The sequence below is a fragment of the Temnothorax nylanderi genome, unplaced genomic scaffold (assembly GCF_030848795.1).
Source record: "Temnothorax nylanderi isolate EJ_2023f unplaced genomic scaffold, tnyl_v1.0 TNYL_tig0053_pilon, whole genome shotgun sequence".
Classification (NCBI taxonomy): domain Eukaryota; kingdom Metazoa; phylum Arthropoda; class Insecta; order Hymenoptera; family Formicidae; genus Temnothorax; species Temnothorax nylanderi.
In genome coordinates this window covers 1,085,937-1,101,429 of record NW_027249115.1, presented here as the reverse complement: position 1 = coordinate 1,101,429, position 15,493 = coordinate 1,085,937, and the positions used below count along the sequence as shown (strand labels likewise).

Here is a 15,493-nt window from a genome sequence, read left to right as displayed (position 1 = left end):
CTGAAATTTAAAGGAAAGGAATAATTGGCAATAAAGATTTAAAGGTTTTTGACGAGAAAACTCTCACAGGAATCATGAACGAGTGCAGCGGGTCGCTTTATACGAGCCATAGAAATGAAACTGGAATAGCTAGTTAAAACACACAGCTTGAAAATGGAAGACACGTATTTTTTTTTACGTATCACGTGGCAGCTGTACCACAACAATGCTGCAACGTTGCGATAAAACGCTTGCCAGGTCTTTTGAAGGATATTTGAACATTCGCACGTACCCCCCTCGAGGAAATTTACGAAGGCGCGTCTTTAGCATGCATAGGCAAGGATATGCGGAGGTTGCCTCTGTAACTCGGTTGCCTCTATAAACTAAAGGCGATTTAATCAACCGGATTGAAGCACTTCAATTCGCGCAGCTTCATCCTTCACCCTTGCCTATCTCCATCCAATTCGCTGCAAGCAGGCGGCTATTAAAGGGAACGAATCAGTGTAAAATACACGTGGCTCCGTATATACGGTGCCGCTACATAACGCTTAACAACAGTTTCCAGCTCCGCAAGATGCAGGCGCATCGGATAATTGGCGCCGCGGTCCAGGAGTTGAGATTACACGGCAGGCTTAACTCCAGCCGAGATACCCGAGAATCGCTAAACAAGTGTCAAGTATTATAACCGCCCTTGTGTCACGTCGAGATAATTTGTTGCTACACCAAATCTGCGGATTGCATAAGTATACATAAAGATTTCGAGATATTGGGCAATTTCGATCTCGCGAGGATCTCTCGGTGCAAAGCCAACAATAATGGACTTTTAAATTGTAGAAAGAAAAGGATTATGCGTATCCACACGAATAACACAAGGCTTTTCTCGTTTCTCTCTAGAATTTCTCCTTGCGTTTTAGGTTATAAATAAATATAAAGAGAAATAACTGTTGTCGAACTAATCGTTGTCAATCCACGAAAATATATCTGACAGTTATAAGCACCTAAAGAAAAATCTCTCGTAAATTGATCGACTAACGAAACCTGTCGTGATCAAAACCCCGTAATTGCGGCGCGGATGATATACGTCATACGATACTTGTTTGTTAACGAAATATATTCCCGTTTTATCTCCACGAACGAAACAGAGCAGAACTTCAGCAGCGACGAGAAAATTCGTCGACGTTGCGTCGCCGTTGTCCAGTGAAAAGTTACGAAAAAGTTCGCTCGGCCGACGACGACGTCACTCGACAAACTTTCCTATGACGGAACTCTGGTATAGACGTGAAGAGAAATATCGCGTTTTTGTCACCGGTATGAACACATCACACTTAACCGATACCATGCGCGAAAAATACTGACGGCCATTTGACTTTACTGACTTCACAGTAACTCGCGCGACTTGTGAACGCGGAATATCTTGATTAGATATCGCTGTGTTTTCAACACATTGATAAAGAGTTATCAACGTTATCGTTAAAAATTAAAACTTGATCTTGCTTTTCTGTTCTATTGCACCCGCGTTTGATATTCCTAGAGGGAAAAATTGATCTTAAATATGGAATCCACTTTTCGTTTTTATCCTTATTACTCTTTCCCCCTCCCTCCCTGCTACAACACTTTATATTGAGACAACTTTACATTAACACTTTACATTAATCAACGAGTCGATCAAAATAATTCCTGTTTAGCCGCTTTATATAATTCTCGAGCTCATGTTAGAAAGGTCGCATATATTATAGCGACGGAGTACCTTTGTGATATTAATGGCACAATCCTTATGTCATAATCTCATGTCCGGTATGTTCCAGGTTGATGACGTCGATAATTGTGTAATATGTCGGAAGGATAGCGGTGACTAAGAACAATCATAAAGGAAGCGCACTACGTGACCGATATAGTGTTCCTTCGACCCATTAACGATGATAACGGTTTTGCTATACGATATACAATGCGTGACCTACAACGTTACACATGTACACACGCATACAGCTGTCAAGTAGATATCTCTTGCTATCTAACAACGGAATATACCTGCACAACATATAATGATGTACAAATAACCTGACCTGACAAAGCACACGTTGTGACACTTGTCAAATAAATATATATATCATTATGTATACATGCATTAAACTATCAACGCTCGTTGAAACAATATCCGTGAAATTGCAGGAGCATTGAGGCGATAATCGCACTCGTTTGCTGAGAAAACGTACGTAACTAATCTCCAAATTTCCGACGTTGGAGTTTTATGATTAAACTGATTACATTTATTGAAATCCAACCTTTTTTCTTCTCTTTTCTAAGCACCTTCCTGCACTCTTTAATACTCTGATGTCTGTACTCTTGATATCTGAGGCAATTATCCCATGTGAGCTCGTGTTTAAAGGCTTTAAGGCTCTGTTTCCTCTTATCGACGGCTTCCTGACACGTTTTGTTCCACCAGGGTTTCGGTTGATGTTTCGGTCTACGTGCGCGAAACCGATTTGCTAAAAATCATGTTTAAAAAGAAAAAACAAAACATGTTTTTTTGTTAAAAACGTGTTTTTTAAGTTTTGAACATGTTTTAAACATGTTTTTAAACATATACACTTGATTTTCACTACTATTTAACGCTTCGAAGAATTTGTAGCATCAAACAAGCTCTAATTTATAAGTGTAATCTATTAAACGCTACAAATTCTTTGAAGCACCAGATAGACAAATGATATTGGTCTATTTGATACTTCGAAGTACTTATTTTTAAGCGGGGAGTATAGGCTTCTGGAGGTCGATTATGTATCTTGAAAAAGGTGAAAATTACAAAAGTGAACTTATTTACTAGATTTCGACTAATGAAATCGTAGATACTCTAGTGAATTTCCTCACTTTTGCAATTTTCACCTCGTTTCAAGATATATAATCGACCCCCTGCATAATACATAATACATAAATACATAATACATAATGCATAATGCATGACAAATAAGGAAATGAACCAATCAGAATACTTAATTTCCATCCTGAGAATAGGATTCTGTTTGGTTCATGTCCTTATATGCGTTATGCATTATGTGTCATGCATTTTGTGTCAAGCGAATTCCACTGAATATTGTTCTTATCGTTTCTGTCTTAAACTTAAAATTGTCTTAAAAAACCTTACTATAGCCGGTATTCATAGTCCGATCTTATATTTAAGATCGTCTTAAGTACTATCTCGAGATGCTTTACAGTCATTTTATTGGCTGGATGGAATCTTAAGGCTGCCTTTGACAAACTTAAGACGATCTAATGTGCAAGAATATGTTATATATATATAAAAAATAAATGTTTTGTCAAAAGATCAACTTAACATTATTAATAATTTTACATTCAAAATTTGTATTAAACACTTCTTTAAAAAACATGTTTTAAACAAATGTTTAAAACATGTTTTTTAAAAAAGCATTTAATACAAATTTTGGAAGTTTTTGAATGTAAAAAAAAACGTATGTTTAAATATATCTAAGGTTTAAAACTTTCATTTTAAACAAAACGTTTAAAACATAACAACCCTGGCGCGAAATATTTCTTTCGTAGATAGCAAAGTAGGAGCCCGTTCGAAGTCAAGCCAGATGCCTGCATTCGCGATGACGATACCAACAATAAGAGATGAAGAGTTGTGCGTGTGAATCTTTGTTCTCACATTGAAACAATTTCATAGATAAATCAGCAAGATCGTATCCGCGTTAAAAATAGACTTCATGTATGGGCATCCGTTTCCAACTTTATCGCCGCACGTTCGCATTCTTCGTCGATTTATCGTCGGTCAAATCTCCGTCATAAGTCAGACGGAAAATTATCTGCGGTGTCACTGTGAAAAATGAGTAAAGCGCGCGAGTAATAGGAGAATACGTATATTCACCGTACTCCGACGACGGTATCGCAAACGGGAAGAGTTCGGCGTGGCGTCTTCGGGTCAGAGAACCGGCAATGGGTCGCAATAATTCTCGCGTTTTCAATTTCGGGCATTCTTTCCGTCTGAAACCCGACGAGTCTCCGTCGGACTGGAGGAAGTGCGTTCGCAGACTTCCAAGTCGATGACTCTACTGCTCCAGGCAGATCAAGCGAACTGTGAAACTTCAATGGTCCGAGAGCGGATTAATTATGCTCGGGTCACTCGTATCTCATTAGAAAGAGTGGTACTATAACTGCCACGATATTAATTTAATCAGATTTGGGCAAGCGTGATTAATGGTCTTTCGCAAATATCAAGCTCCATCCAATATAACATTTCTATATAAAATCTACGCACTCTAACAATTTATAAAAATAAGATAATTTATGATATATCGCGAGTTATCATCAAAGATTTCTCCTATAAAACAAGAAATAAATTGACGTTGATAATAAGTATTTCCATAACAGATTTCGCGATTTGGTAGTATTTAAATGAGTATTTAAATGCCTCTCAAATATGCCATTGAACTTTCGTTAGCATCATTGATCGAGTTCATTAAAGCTATGGGTAAACCAGACAAGCAAAATGCAAAGAGGATACTTTAGGAACGCTTCAAGTCCTGCACAAACAAAAAAGTAGATTCTCGACCGCCGATATTAAAAGTGGAATCGATAGCCCTTCGGAATTCGTTGCGTTGCTTAATCGATACACTGGACTTCCGGCGAAACTGATCACTGTCGAGATTTGATAGACACGGCAACGACCATATGGCGATTCTCGTAATAATTTTCTGAAACCCGTTTAATATCCTCCCTGGAACCTCCTGCCTAAGAATGCTCTGTTACAGGAGAGGATCGATGCGAGTTCTAGCCTAGCCTAGATTAAAAGGTCATAAAATTTCTCTCGCGAGCGAAAGAAAGGTTCCTCTTTCGAGCGAACAAGTGTCCCATTTAGCGCCATTTAGCGAAATGAAAATTTGCAATCGTAATATTGCGTTCGAAAAATTATTGATACTAGACAATTACGAGAACAAGATGAATATTAAGCTAAATACGAGTAAAATCATTGCTAAAATCTATTTTTTAATCATAGCTTTATACGTTGCACTGCATTACATCTCTTTGAATAAAGCACGCACAGCTTTTAATCTGTCTATTTTTTTAACATAAAAGTGTACTACTATCTCATTTAACAAGCTGTAGCAAAAATATGTACTATCGTATATATTCTCAGAGAAAGTAAAAATTCTGGGACAATATAGAGTTTACGCAAAAAGAACTTTTAACAAACAATCACGCAAACCCTCTGCAGAAAATATCAATAGCAATTGAACGGTACAACCAAAGAGAACACCGTATTAAAAAGCTATTTCATTGCGCAATATGCGACTCTCAATTTAAAATACGATTGAGAAAGGAATAAAAGGCGCGTTTGTAGTACACATTCAAATGCTATAAAATATTTCGCGTTTACTTCCCTAGGACTCTTAAAGTCAGATATAGATTTTTCTTGTGCTTTAACTGATGCGATCAAGCTAGAATCTTCGTAGGTAAATAAAAAAGAAATATACAAGACGTGTAATATACAAGAAAGCAAAATGTTTTTCTCTATCAGTAAAATATTTCTATTTCAATTAGTACAAGCTTTTCTACGTATGTAATGTTTTATTATCTGCCAGATTTGTTATGATAACGTGTACAACTTGCATTCCGTTGGTATTTCAGATCCTAAGCAAAACAACGAGGAATTTTGGCCCTACGGAGAAGTCGAACAGCCTTCGAAACCACGCAGAGAGATGTATCAGAAATACATCTAACAATTGAACGAAAGAGCGTAGGCGAAGAAGATCGATAATGTGTGTGTGTGTGTGTGCGCGCGCGCGCTCAAAATATTCTTCAAATATTCCATATATCAAAATTGTACATTGAGATGCCAGTACGTCAGGGAGAACCTATATACACGCATATAAAAAGCTCATGAAAAAGTCAAGTAAAATCTTTCCTTCTTTCATTTCCGATCGCACGTTGAAATTGCAGTTTTATTTCAGACAAATATATCTAATCCTGTTGACAGAGAGACATCTCAAGTACCATCAACTTGACCAAGTTATCCTGAAATTTGGCAAATAAACGAAAAACAACAAATCAACGAAGAGAAAATGGAATAGCAGGTAGAGATGAGCTCATCGAGCTGCGGTTACGTTGTAGTAGCTGATTTTCCGAGGGAAGGAAAAGTCGGTCGGGGAAGCGTATTGATCGACGAAGATGGGGTCCAACCCGTCGACGACGCGAAGGACGGCTACTCGCTGACTGGATCTGGTTATACACGGGATTCGGGGAGCGTGAACGTTTCGGCGATCGTTTTCCCACCCACTCGCGACACTACTCCCACGCATCATCATCGACGCTAGGATGGAACGAGAGGTGAAACAACGGATGATACGTAGGTGGGAGCATTTTTAACGATTCCTTCACGGCACGGCAGTTTGTCCACGAGAGATCCGACGGAGGCCAGCGCCGTCGGATCTAGAAGTCTGGCCCGCCTCGGGCCAAGGACACGCGCAGCGTCCGCTCTCTTTCACCCGTTTGCGCAAACTACCCCCTGCCAGTTTCCCATATACACCCGCCCTCTCCCTCTCCCTCCCTTTCTCTCTCGTTCGCAAGATCTTTCATCTTCACCTCCCTTTAATCGACGCTGAATTAACTACGACTAGTGCTCTCTCGATCAGAGTACACGCGATGCGAACTTTCCCTTTGACAATTATGCGTAACCGACAAGCGATGAAATTAGCGAGAGAATCGGCTGTTAAATCTTCCAATAGTAGCGTTTTAAAAACCGTGACAAAGGTTTTTCAGTCAAACGAGAGCAATTAAAAAGTCATTTACGTGGGTTGATAATGTAGATCATAAAAGGAGAATACTAATATCTGAACATTTCTCGCTTTTAATAGCATTTAATCTTACTTAAGTATACGTATAGAATGTATAGATAGTTCGATAGCTCATTTGATACCGGAGTAGATATATACATACGTGTGTATACCCAGGCCAAGGACGAGTCCAGCGAGAGCCCGTTTCTTTCATCTCTTATTCACCCTCTATTTTGTTAATCTTCGCTCGATTCATGCTGGAATAGTGGATGAAGAAATATTTCACAAAGTCGCGAGATTGAAAGAAAAAAGCCAGCAAGATCGAGGATAGCGTTTATAGATCCGTTTATTATGCGTTATGAGACTTGAATTTTCTCGATTTGTATCTCCTACGCCTCTTAGGCAAAATCAACGATGCGGAAATTGCACTTTTGTACTGTGATTGCTCATTCACAGCGAAGAATTTTCGCGATGGAACAACAATCGTCTATATGACAAACTCCCTTGTGACTCCCAATGAAACGCTCGCGCATTAAATAATTAAATAAAAAAATCTGTACCGGGGATAAAAGTTAAATGTAACGTAAAATAATATCTATGAAAATAATAAAATAACCTTAATTTAAATATTTAAAAATTTGTTAAAATACCTTTTCTAATTTTATCAACTGTGTCCTTTGAAGCTAGAGTAAATGTAACAGCTGTTACGTGCACAACAATTTACATATACACGCGCAAATATCGTATATTTCACAATAAATTACATCATGGTTATTGTTTATTTTGCTAGCTAGAGCATTCGAATCCTGCACAGAAGTGCAGATTTCATGGCCCGATGCTTCGATTCGATCAATAGAAACCGCACGATGTGTCATGTGTCCCGTTTGCGCAAAACAACGCACCTCTAATTTCACACGACGGAATCTATTCGTTTCGATTAATGAAAGCAAAGATATATACTATCTAATTATATTTGTGCGTATTGTACATTTTTAAACATACAATTCGTGAGTGTTGCAAATATCATCTGCGCATTATGTAGAACGTATATGTACATATCCTGGAACATGATGGTATTCATATAGACCTTCTCGCGGCTTCAAAGTTCATCAAATATTTCGTCTCGGCTGACCTCCGTGCACATTTTCATAGTGCTCAAATAAACCGGTCTATCCTACTGTAATGTGCGATGGTTCCGAGTCCCTATGCGTTTTTGCTCGGAGAAAGAATAGAGAAGAGAAAATATATTCCAGAGAAAATTTCTCTTGAACGATGGCACTTAACGATTCGCCTTTGCAACTTGCTCTTTGTTCGTAAGACTGGTCGGCAAAGCTCTGATGGAAGCGCGATTTCCGATAATACCATTGTAAACGCTTCACCGCGCTGTACGCAAAGCGGGAGCGCGCCGAGTTGAACCGAGCAAAGTGACCTCATTGAGTTTTACCCGAAGAGGAACGCGCAATAACGAAAAACATTATCACAGGCAACGAATTAAAAAAGATACTCGAGCGCGCGGAAAATATAAAAATTATATAATAACATAGCCCACGAGAGAAGACTTCGCTACGGTCAATATTTGAGAAGTACAGAGATAACTCCACTCAAAATAATATTCCTTGCTACTTCTGTATCTGCGTTGTAGTTGAAATTAACAAAAAACATGTGTGCGCGATTTTATTTTTAAAAACGAGAATAGATATAATTCTTTTATTTGGCGAGAAATACAAGAGAGAGAAGGAAAAAGACATTTTTTAAAGGAACTGTCTTTTTTTTGCACAAATAGCAAAATAATTTCGATAATTCTAAATCAAATATTATCGCAAAATAGTCTTAAGATCTCTTCAAAGAAGAAATTATCTAATAAGAATTTAATTAAAGGTATAGGTATATCATAAATAGAGAGCAAACTCCAGGTTTCAAAAACATTTCTTACGCATTCAAATATTAATGCGGCCCTTTAATTATTTGCAAGCAAGGACTTGATATACATTACTACGGTAGTCCTGTGCCAGAAGGCAAAAACACTTTCCTCAAAGAGAAATCGCGCGAAAGGTAGCTATAACTTCGAGGCAATATCATATCTCTGTCGAATCCATGTACAAAAAGGTTCACGAGATAAAGGGTGTATGAATAATACAAAGGCAATTCTCGGGAGAGGAGATACACTAGGGTATCACGTGCGTGCAAGCGCAAATAACCGCTGAGGGCAGAAATCGAATTTTCTGTGGGCACATAGGACGATTTAGCAGCGTGTGTAATCAAAGGACTGACGACCGAGTCGAATTAACCAGCGATTGTGCAGTCTAGTGCGGACGTGAACTAATGTAAAGGATTTTTAATTTACTAATTTGTTTCGCACACGTTTTTGTTTGCACACGTAGATCGCGTATAAACGTGAATAGCGTAGAAATATTAATGTAATTTATAATAAGAGTAATCCTTCGTAGATATTACCCCAGAATCGTATTAAAATTATTATAATCTCGCAACCCACGTTTCATCTTCCTAAATTAAAATAACTAATGTTTCAGTAACTAAATTTCGGTATGCTTCAGTATGAAGATTAAAACTTGTCCTAGATACCTCACGTCAGAGAGATTTAGAGAGAGTAAAGTAGTTAAATAAAGGTAAATACAAAATAAATCTGTCGTCTAAATAATCATTCTCTCAGTCTCGAATTTATACGGACTGACGCAAATACTCAAAAAATTTTCTTCAAGAGTCACTGCTTCCGCATTTTTAGTTACGCTCTGAGAAATTCCCAGAAATGCACCGTGTCGAAAAATCTGCTTATGTAAAAGTACTTCTCTGATTCGGACAAATAAGAGTATATCTCACAAGCAAGGCAAAGAGCTACGTGCATCGCGACGACGTGTTCAAAATATTTTGCTCGTTTTCGCGCGAATTTATCGCGCGGTTTTTTTTCTCTTGCCACCGTAACGTACGTTAATTCATTTTCTCTCACGCCATTGAGCTCCGTTATCCTACAAAAAATTCCACTCTTATGGAATGAAATACGATCGTTACGCGAAGTGTCTCAACTCGTAGCGTGCAAGGAAAGCGGCGAAAAAGAAATAAGATGCGTAAAACGAGTAAAGTAATTCTTCGTGTAAAACGCTGACGTAATTATTTGTTTTCATTGAAGAAAGAAATAATTCGTATCGTTGCGTACGCGCGAGGGAGGAAGCGAATTTTCGAGGTGCAACGCGCCATGAATTCTCTTTGTGTGAACCATAGAGCATACTTAACAAAGCGCGACCTACTTCAAAAGAAATCATTATTTGTCGACTCGCATACTCAGGGGTTTCGAGTAACAATAAAATTCTCAAGTCATGCTGGCATATCAAAGAAGCATATTGCCCCATTAATTGGAATGTTCCAATGAGTTAATATCAAGCTTTGAACGACGTTAAAAATTATATTCACTCGAAATTTAAGATAAAAATTTTTAAAAATTTTTAAGAGAATTCTCGAGAAATAAAATTATATATTAGAAGAATTATCAGAGAGATTAAATATCGGGAAATTATAAATATCGATTGATAATAAATGCAATTATTAATCGATAATATCCGGCTGTAATCGTATTACTTATTACTCTAATGAATGCATCTCCTGCTGGCGAAGCATGAAATGCCGTTAGCTATTTTACTAAAGACGCGTATGCCTCGCAGTCGTCCTAGGAAATCAAATCTTTAATGAACGCAGTAGAAACGAACGACTGAATGTGAGTAGACATCGAAATGCACGAGGCACATATTCTATCTACGTCGCGATCAATATCGCGCGTTTTTTTAACATTTTTAAATTGATTGAAACCAATGGTAAATGCCAAGCTATGCATTTTATATGTATACATCACATATATACATATAATATTATATATTAACTTTACTTTGTACATAAAGAAACTAATCTGTGATGGATATCAGTGTTAATATAAGCCACTTCTATACAAGCTCTTCAGCATCTCCCCCTTGTATCTACGGACGAGGATTTAATTAAAACTTTCTACCGTAATTTTCGAAGCGAGCGCGGAGTTAAAGAACTGATTAATTTTTCTCTGACACAGCATGGGTACGCATAAACGTCCAAAAACTGCGACCAAAATTGGATATCTTGGTGGATGTATATATACATATTTTTAATATTAAAGCACTTGTTCCAAAATGGACATATATGGTGTTCACGAAAGGCGAAGAGTAAGCACGACGTTCGAGATAATATGGGCAAAGTTATTCGTCCAAACGTGCTTTCAATTTTGCCTATCTAAAAACAATTTAAGCGAAACGCTGATTTTATGCGCGACTGCAGCGATAACGTTACGCTGACGTCGATGCGCGTTCAAAATGATATATACCCGAGATTCGCCGAGGTAGTCTCGTGAAAAATACCACGTAAGACGCTTTAATTCCACAAATAACGATGTAAACGGCGTTCAAAGTGATTCCTGGACGATGTCGGCCATCGATCTTCACGTCGTACGGTATATTCACATTAATGGCACGGAACTTACCGGCGCCGAAAGCCTGTTGTCCATTCTTGTCGTCAGTCGGGGTGCCCTCTAAACTCGCGGGACCGCTGTCCGCCCCACCAGTCGCACTGCAAAAATATTTTCCCCGTGCATTCTACCGTTTATCCGGTAAGATCGAACGGGAGCGTTATGCTCGCGAACGGTAATAACGTTCGGTCGTTGCATGTGAAATATTAAATTTCAAAAGTTTCAGTTTTATCGGCTTTTACAAAGTGAATGTCCGAGATAATAGGTGTTAAGGTAAATGTACCAATGCCTGGTCCACGTGTCCAGTGTCGCGTACGGATTTTGTTGGCTCACTGACTGTCCCGGCAGGAGCAGGCAAGGGATCGCGGCCGGAGCTTCGCGTTAGGCCGCGAGGAATTTCGTGACGTGAGATCCGCTGATTGACTCCAAATCGTCTAGCGAACAGACTATTGGGCGCGGTACGTGCAATCACGCGATGTACACCTGCGAGCCGTTTGCTCGAGAAAATACCAAAAAAAAGGGGGAAACGTAAACATTCGCGGTTTGGAGCATCTTTCGAGCGTTCTCGAAAGATACTCGCTTTTGGAATATTTAATTCTCAACACGAATATTCGATTCTCAACACGTACCTATGTCTGGACTTTATCATTTTAGTCTTTAAATAAGTATAACGCAAATTAAAATCAAAGATAAAAATATTTTTCTTGTATTTTGAAATTTTAGTTATACATAGTATCCAAACGTTGATTTGCGTTTATACTTATTTAAGGACTAAAATGACAAAGGTGTCCAGATATAGGTACGTGTCCTCTGACTGTCCAGGTATTGGTACATTTACCTTATCGGATTAAAGAGACATGACTCTCCTACAAAAGTAAGTTTTTTCTTTTTGAGTTTATGATCTGTCAAGCTAAACATTTAAAACAAAATTTAATATAATTTAATAATACTCGGAATAATATAGATATAAAGCTAAAAACTTACAATTAATTTTTAATCTTTTCCATCTTTTTTAAATTTCCTATACTTAATCGAAAAGAGAGCAATTTCTCACATTGAGAGACATAAAAGAGAAACATTGATTGAATTCTTTTCAATTACGTATATATTTTATTTCTTCGGAAATAAAATATATCGTTGTGTTGATCTAAAAACGACATTTCATACGCAACGACCTAATAAAGTGTAAATAAAAAATAAATACATTAACGCCAACCTGCTTGCATCGTCATCCTTGATCTGCTCGTCGATGGGAACTTCGGTTTCTTGAGGCTGGCTCTCTTCTGTCTCGGTTGGCGGCGGGGCCTCACCTTCGGCAGCCCCGGCGCCACGGCTTAACCCGGGTATACCGCCACTCAACCAGCCGGACATTTGATTCTTTACCCCGGCGAACATCTCCAATTTATTGCCTTTCGGACTGCAAAAGAAAGAACCATGTATATCTTGAATCTGATTGTTGCAGAGGAATATGAATTTAAATGAAAATCCTGAATAAAAAAAAGTTATTCTACGACTTCACTGAAATATGGATTCTGCACAATACATTCAAATGGAAAATTGAAACCTTAAAGATTGCGGATTAAGAATAATGGAATATGAGATAATCGTCCGTATTGGTCGCGAATGCCAAAGTGATTAATTAAGCAACGCTAACAGCGTGGTCCTTTGCAGCAACGAGAAACATGAGCAACGCAACTCAATTGCAATGCAATTTTCTATTTGATGTTATAAAACACACTTAATAGACACAATGAATAACGAGTATAAACGCCGCGTTGTACGATAAACCGCAACGCACAACCGATCAATTAATTAGATTAGTGCGGAGAAATCGGATTACATGAGGAAGCGTGGGCTTGGGCCCACGCTTACAAACACGACCTTTTTAATCACTTCCTCAAATTCGTAGCGTAAAAGTGTGTGTTCGCCTCGTTTAAAAACTTCTTTACTCGGCCAAAATTTTATGTCCCGCCTGAGAGACGTAAGTTGTAATTTACATGACGTGCCGCGCAGTGGGAAAGCGACTAATTATCAATCAAAGGATTTGCAGAGACAAAATTCCCATTGGCACTAATTGCGTTCAAGTTATGAATTTTGACTAATAGATAAGACGAGAATTTCGAAATGCGTTAGATACGAGTTCGCAAGGATTGTACAACCCAATTTGCATACACAATAAGACAATAATATTTCATATCAGTATATTCTCAGAAGATATATGCACTTCGGGAAATTATTTATATCGGAATCCGGTTAACTACAGTATTTTCTTTAAATGCAAAATTCAATTTCTCTAATCATTATATAAATTAATTAAAATATTTCATATTATTCTGACGTCTGTTGATATAAAATATGAAATTATTTGGTAAAACCAGATCATTTTTCAATGAGTTTTTTACACAAATTAATTAAATTAATTAATTAACACAGTTATTAAAAAAAAACTTCATTACATTTCAGAAAAGTAATTTCATATTGCAAATGGCATACTTTTTCTTAAATGCAATTACGTGTTTTCTTTAGCAATCAGCTTATTTCATTATTTTATGCATAAAAGTATTAAAATAAAATAATTGAAAAATGAGGGATTTCATAGGATATTTTGTATTTTATTTCGAAATAAATCACAATGAAGTATATATCTCTCTCCAAGTTCTTTTAATTTCTCGATAATTTTTCAATATCTTGTATGCAAATGCAAAATAACGAGAGGAATTGAATCATGCACAGCAAATATTACGTTTCCACTTAAAAATATCTCGACGTTCTGGTAAAATATATTCATGTAATGTATACACGATACACATAAATATGTCGTAACAAATATTTCATCCCGATTAAATTTTTTATTGGGAGGGAACGCGAATTTGTCGCGCGTGAACGAGCAGCGTTATTGCAAATGAAGTGCGCTCGTACTACGATTTCCATTTCGCAAATTCCGTATGACTGTGTACATCCGTCCGGTCGATCGAACGTGGAGCACCACCGTGGAGGATTGATTTCGCGCGAGAGTGGACGGGTCGTTGTGTGCACTGACATTTGACGCGCGCCCTGTCATTGCGGACGCATGATTTCGCAGGAAGTGCACAGTCGGAGAGCATAGTCCACGCGTTATCATCGCGGAAGTGACTTATTTTATTTTAAGAATATTTCATTAGTACATATTATGAAGACGCGTGTAATGGCATATTGCACGAACGCGCAGATTAATTGGACAGTGCACTCTGCAAAAATCCGCATTAAAATAAAAGCGGAGGAGAGAGAATTTTTTACAGGGTTTAATCGAGATTACATTTTTTCATATGACAGTGTAAATAACGCACGCGCGCGTGTGCGTATATATGTGTGGATGTATGTATGTAATACAATCAATTTTTTAATAAAAACAAAAATGTATAATTTCTGTTATTTTTAGAGTCTAATCTAAATGACACGCCTGCAAACAATGACACGTGTTACGAGTCACACCCTCACACCTGACCGTGAATTTAAGCTATACTACTTAAAACTTAAATAATAAACTTAAGAATTTTAGAAGGAGAGCCACATGCGTAAATGTGATGAAAATATGTACGTTGCAATTAATCACGTTTCGAAATTAAACGTATCCATAACAACCTATCAATGCGCGTTAGCTTGTTAAGAGCGCCTTCAAGTTTTTGCATGAAGTTGCGTAATAAACTGCACAAACACATACACACATCGCGCGTTAACTGTGTAAAACTCATTAGATAGCACGCGTCGTCGAATATTTCATCGATATTACAAATTATAATTACTGCATACGCACTCATAGAGATGTCTGCCATTGCAATATGTCAAAACTACAGATAACAGATAATTATTATCGGTCACGTGTATCATACCGAAGACTGTGGAGACACAGAACTTTGTATGATGCTTTGTTATGATTGTTATCAAACAGATAGATGAACATCAAACGACTCATTTAACGAGATAATTCGTCTGATGGTCAAAGTCGAAGATACAAACGACGTTGTGGAAAACTTAAATTCCCGGAAGCATTGATCTTCCAATTGTTCCATTTGTCGAATTGGGTTCTCTTTGTCGATGACAAATAAATATTCGTAATCGATTGTCCGCGAAATCTTATTGCGACTGTACAGACACACAGACAGACACGGATAGAGTAATTTATTCCCGAGTTTATTTCGTTCTAGGATCGTATTTTAGGAACGAAATTATATATTAAAAATAATATAAT

The 15,493-nt window shown here is 37.7% G+C and overlaps 1 protein-coding gene across 4 annotated transcripts in view; it reads right to left on the bottom strand.

Annotated features, from left to right (window-relative positions):
- Nucleotides 1–15,493, bottom strand: part of Sap47 (Synapse-associated protein 47kD) — a 67,435-nt gene that overhangs the window by 50,352 nt on the left and 1,590 nt on the right. For 3 of the 4 annotated variants that reach the window (XM_071706712.1, XM_071706714.1, XM_071706715.1), the window contains exons 2-3: nt 12,470–12,682; nt 11,281–11,366 (exon numbers count right to left, since the gene is read on the bottom strand). In XM_071706712.1, the coding sequence (XP_071562813.1) occupies nt 11,281–11,366; nt 12,470–12,682 (299 nt within the window). The remainder of the gene's footprint in view (nt 1–11,280; nt 11,367–12,469; nt 12,683–15,493) is intronic. The other variant, XM_071706713.1, reaches the window with a different exon arrangement.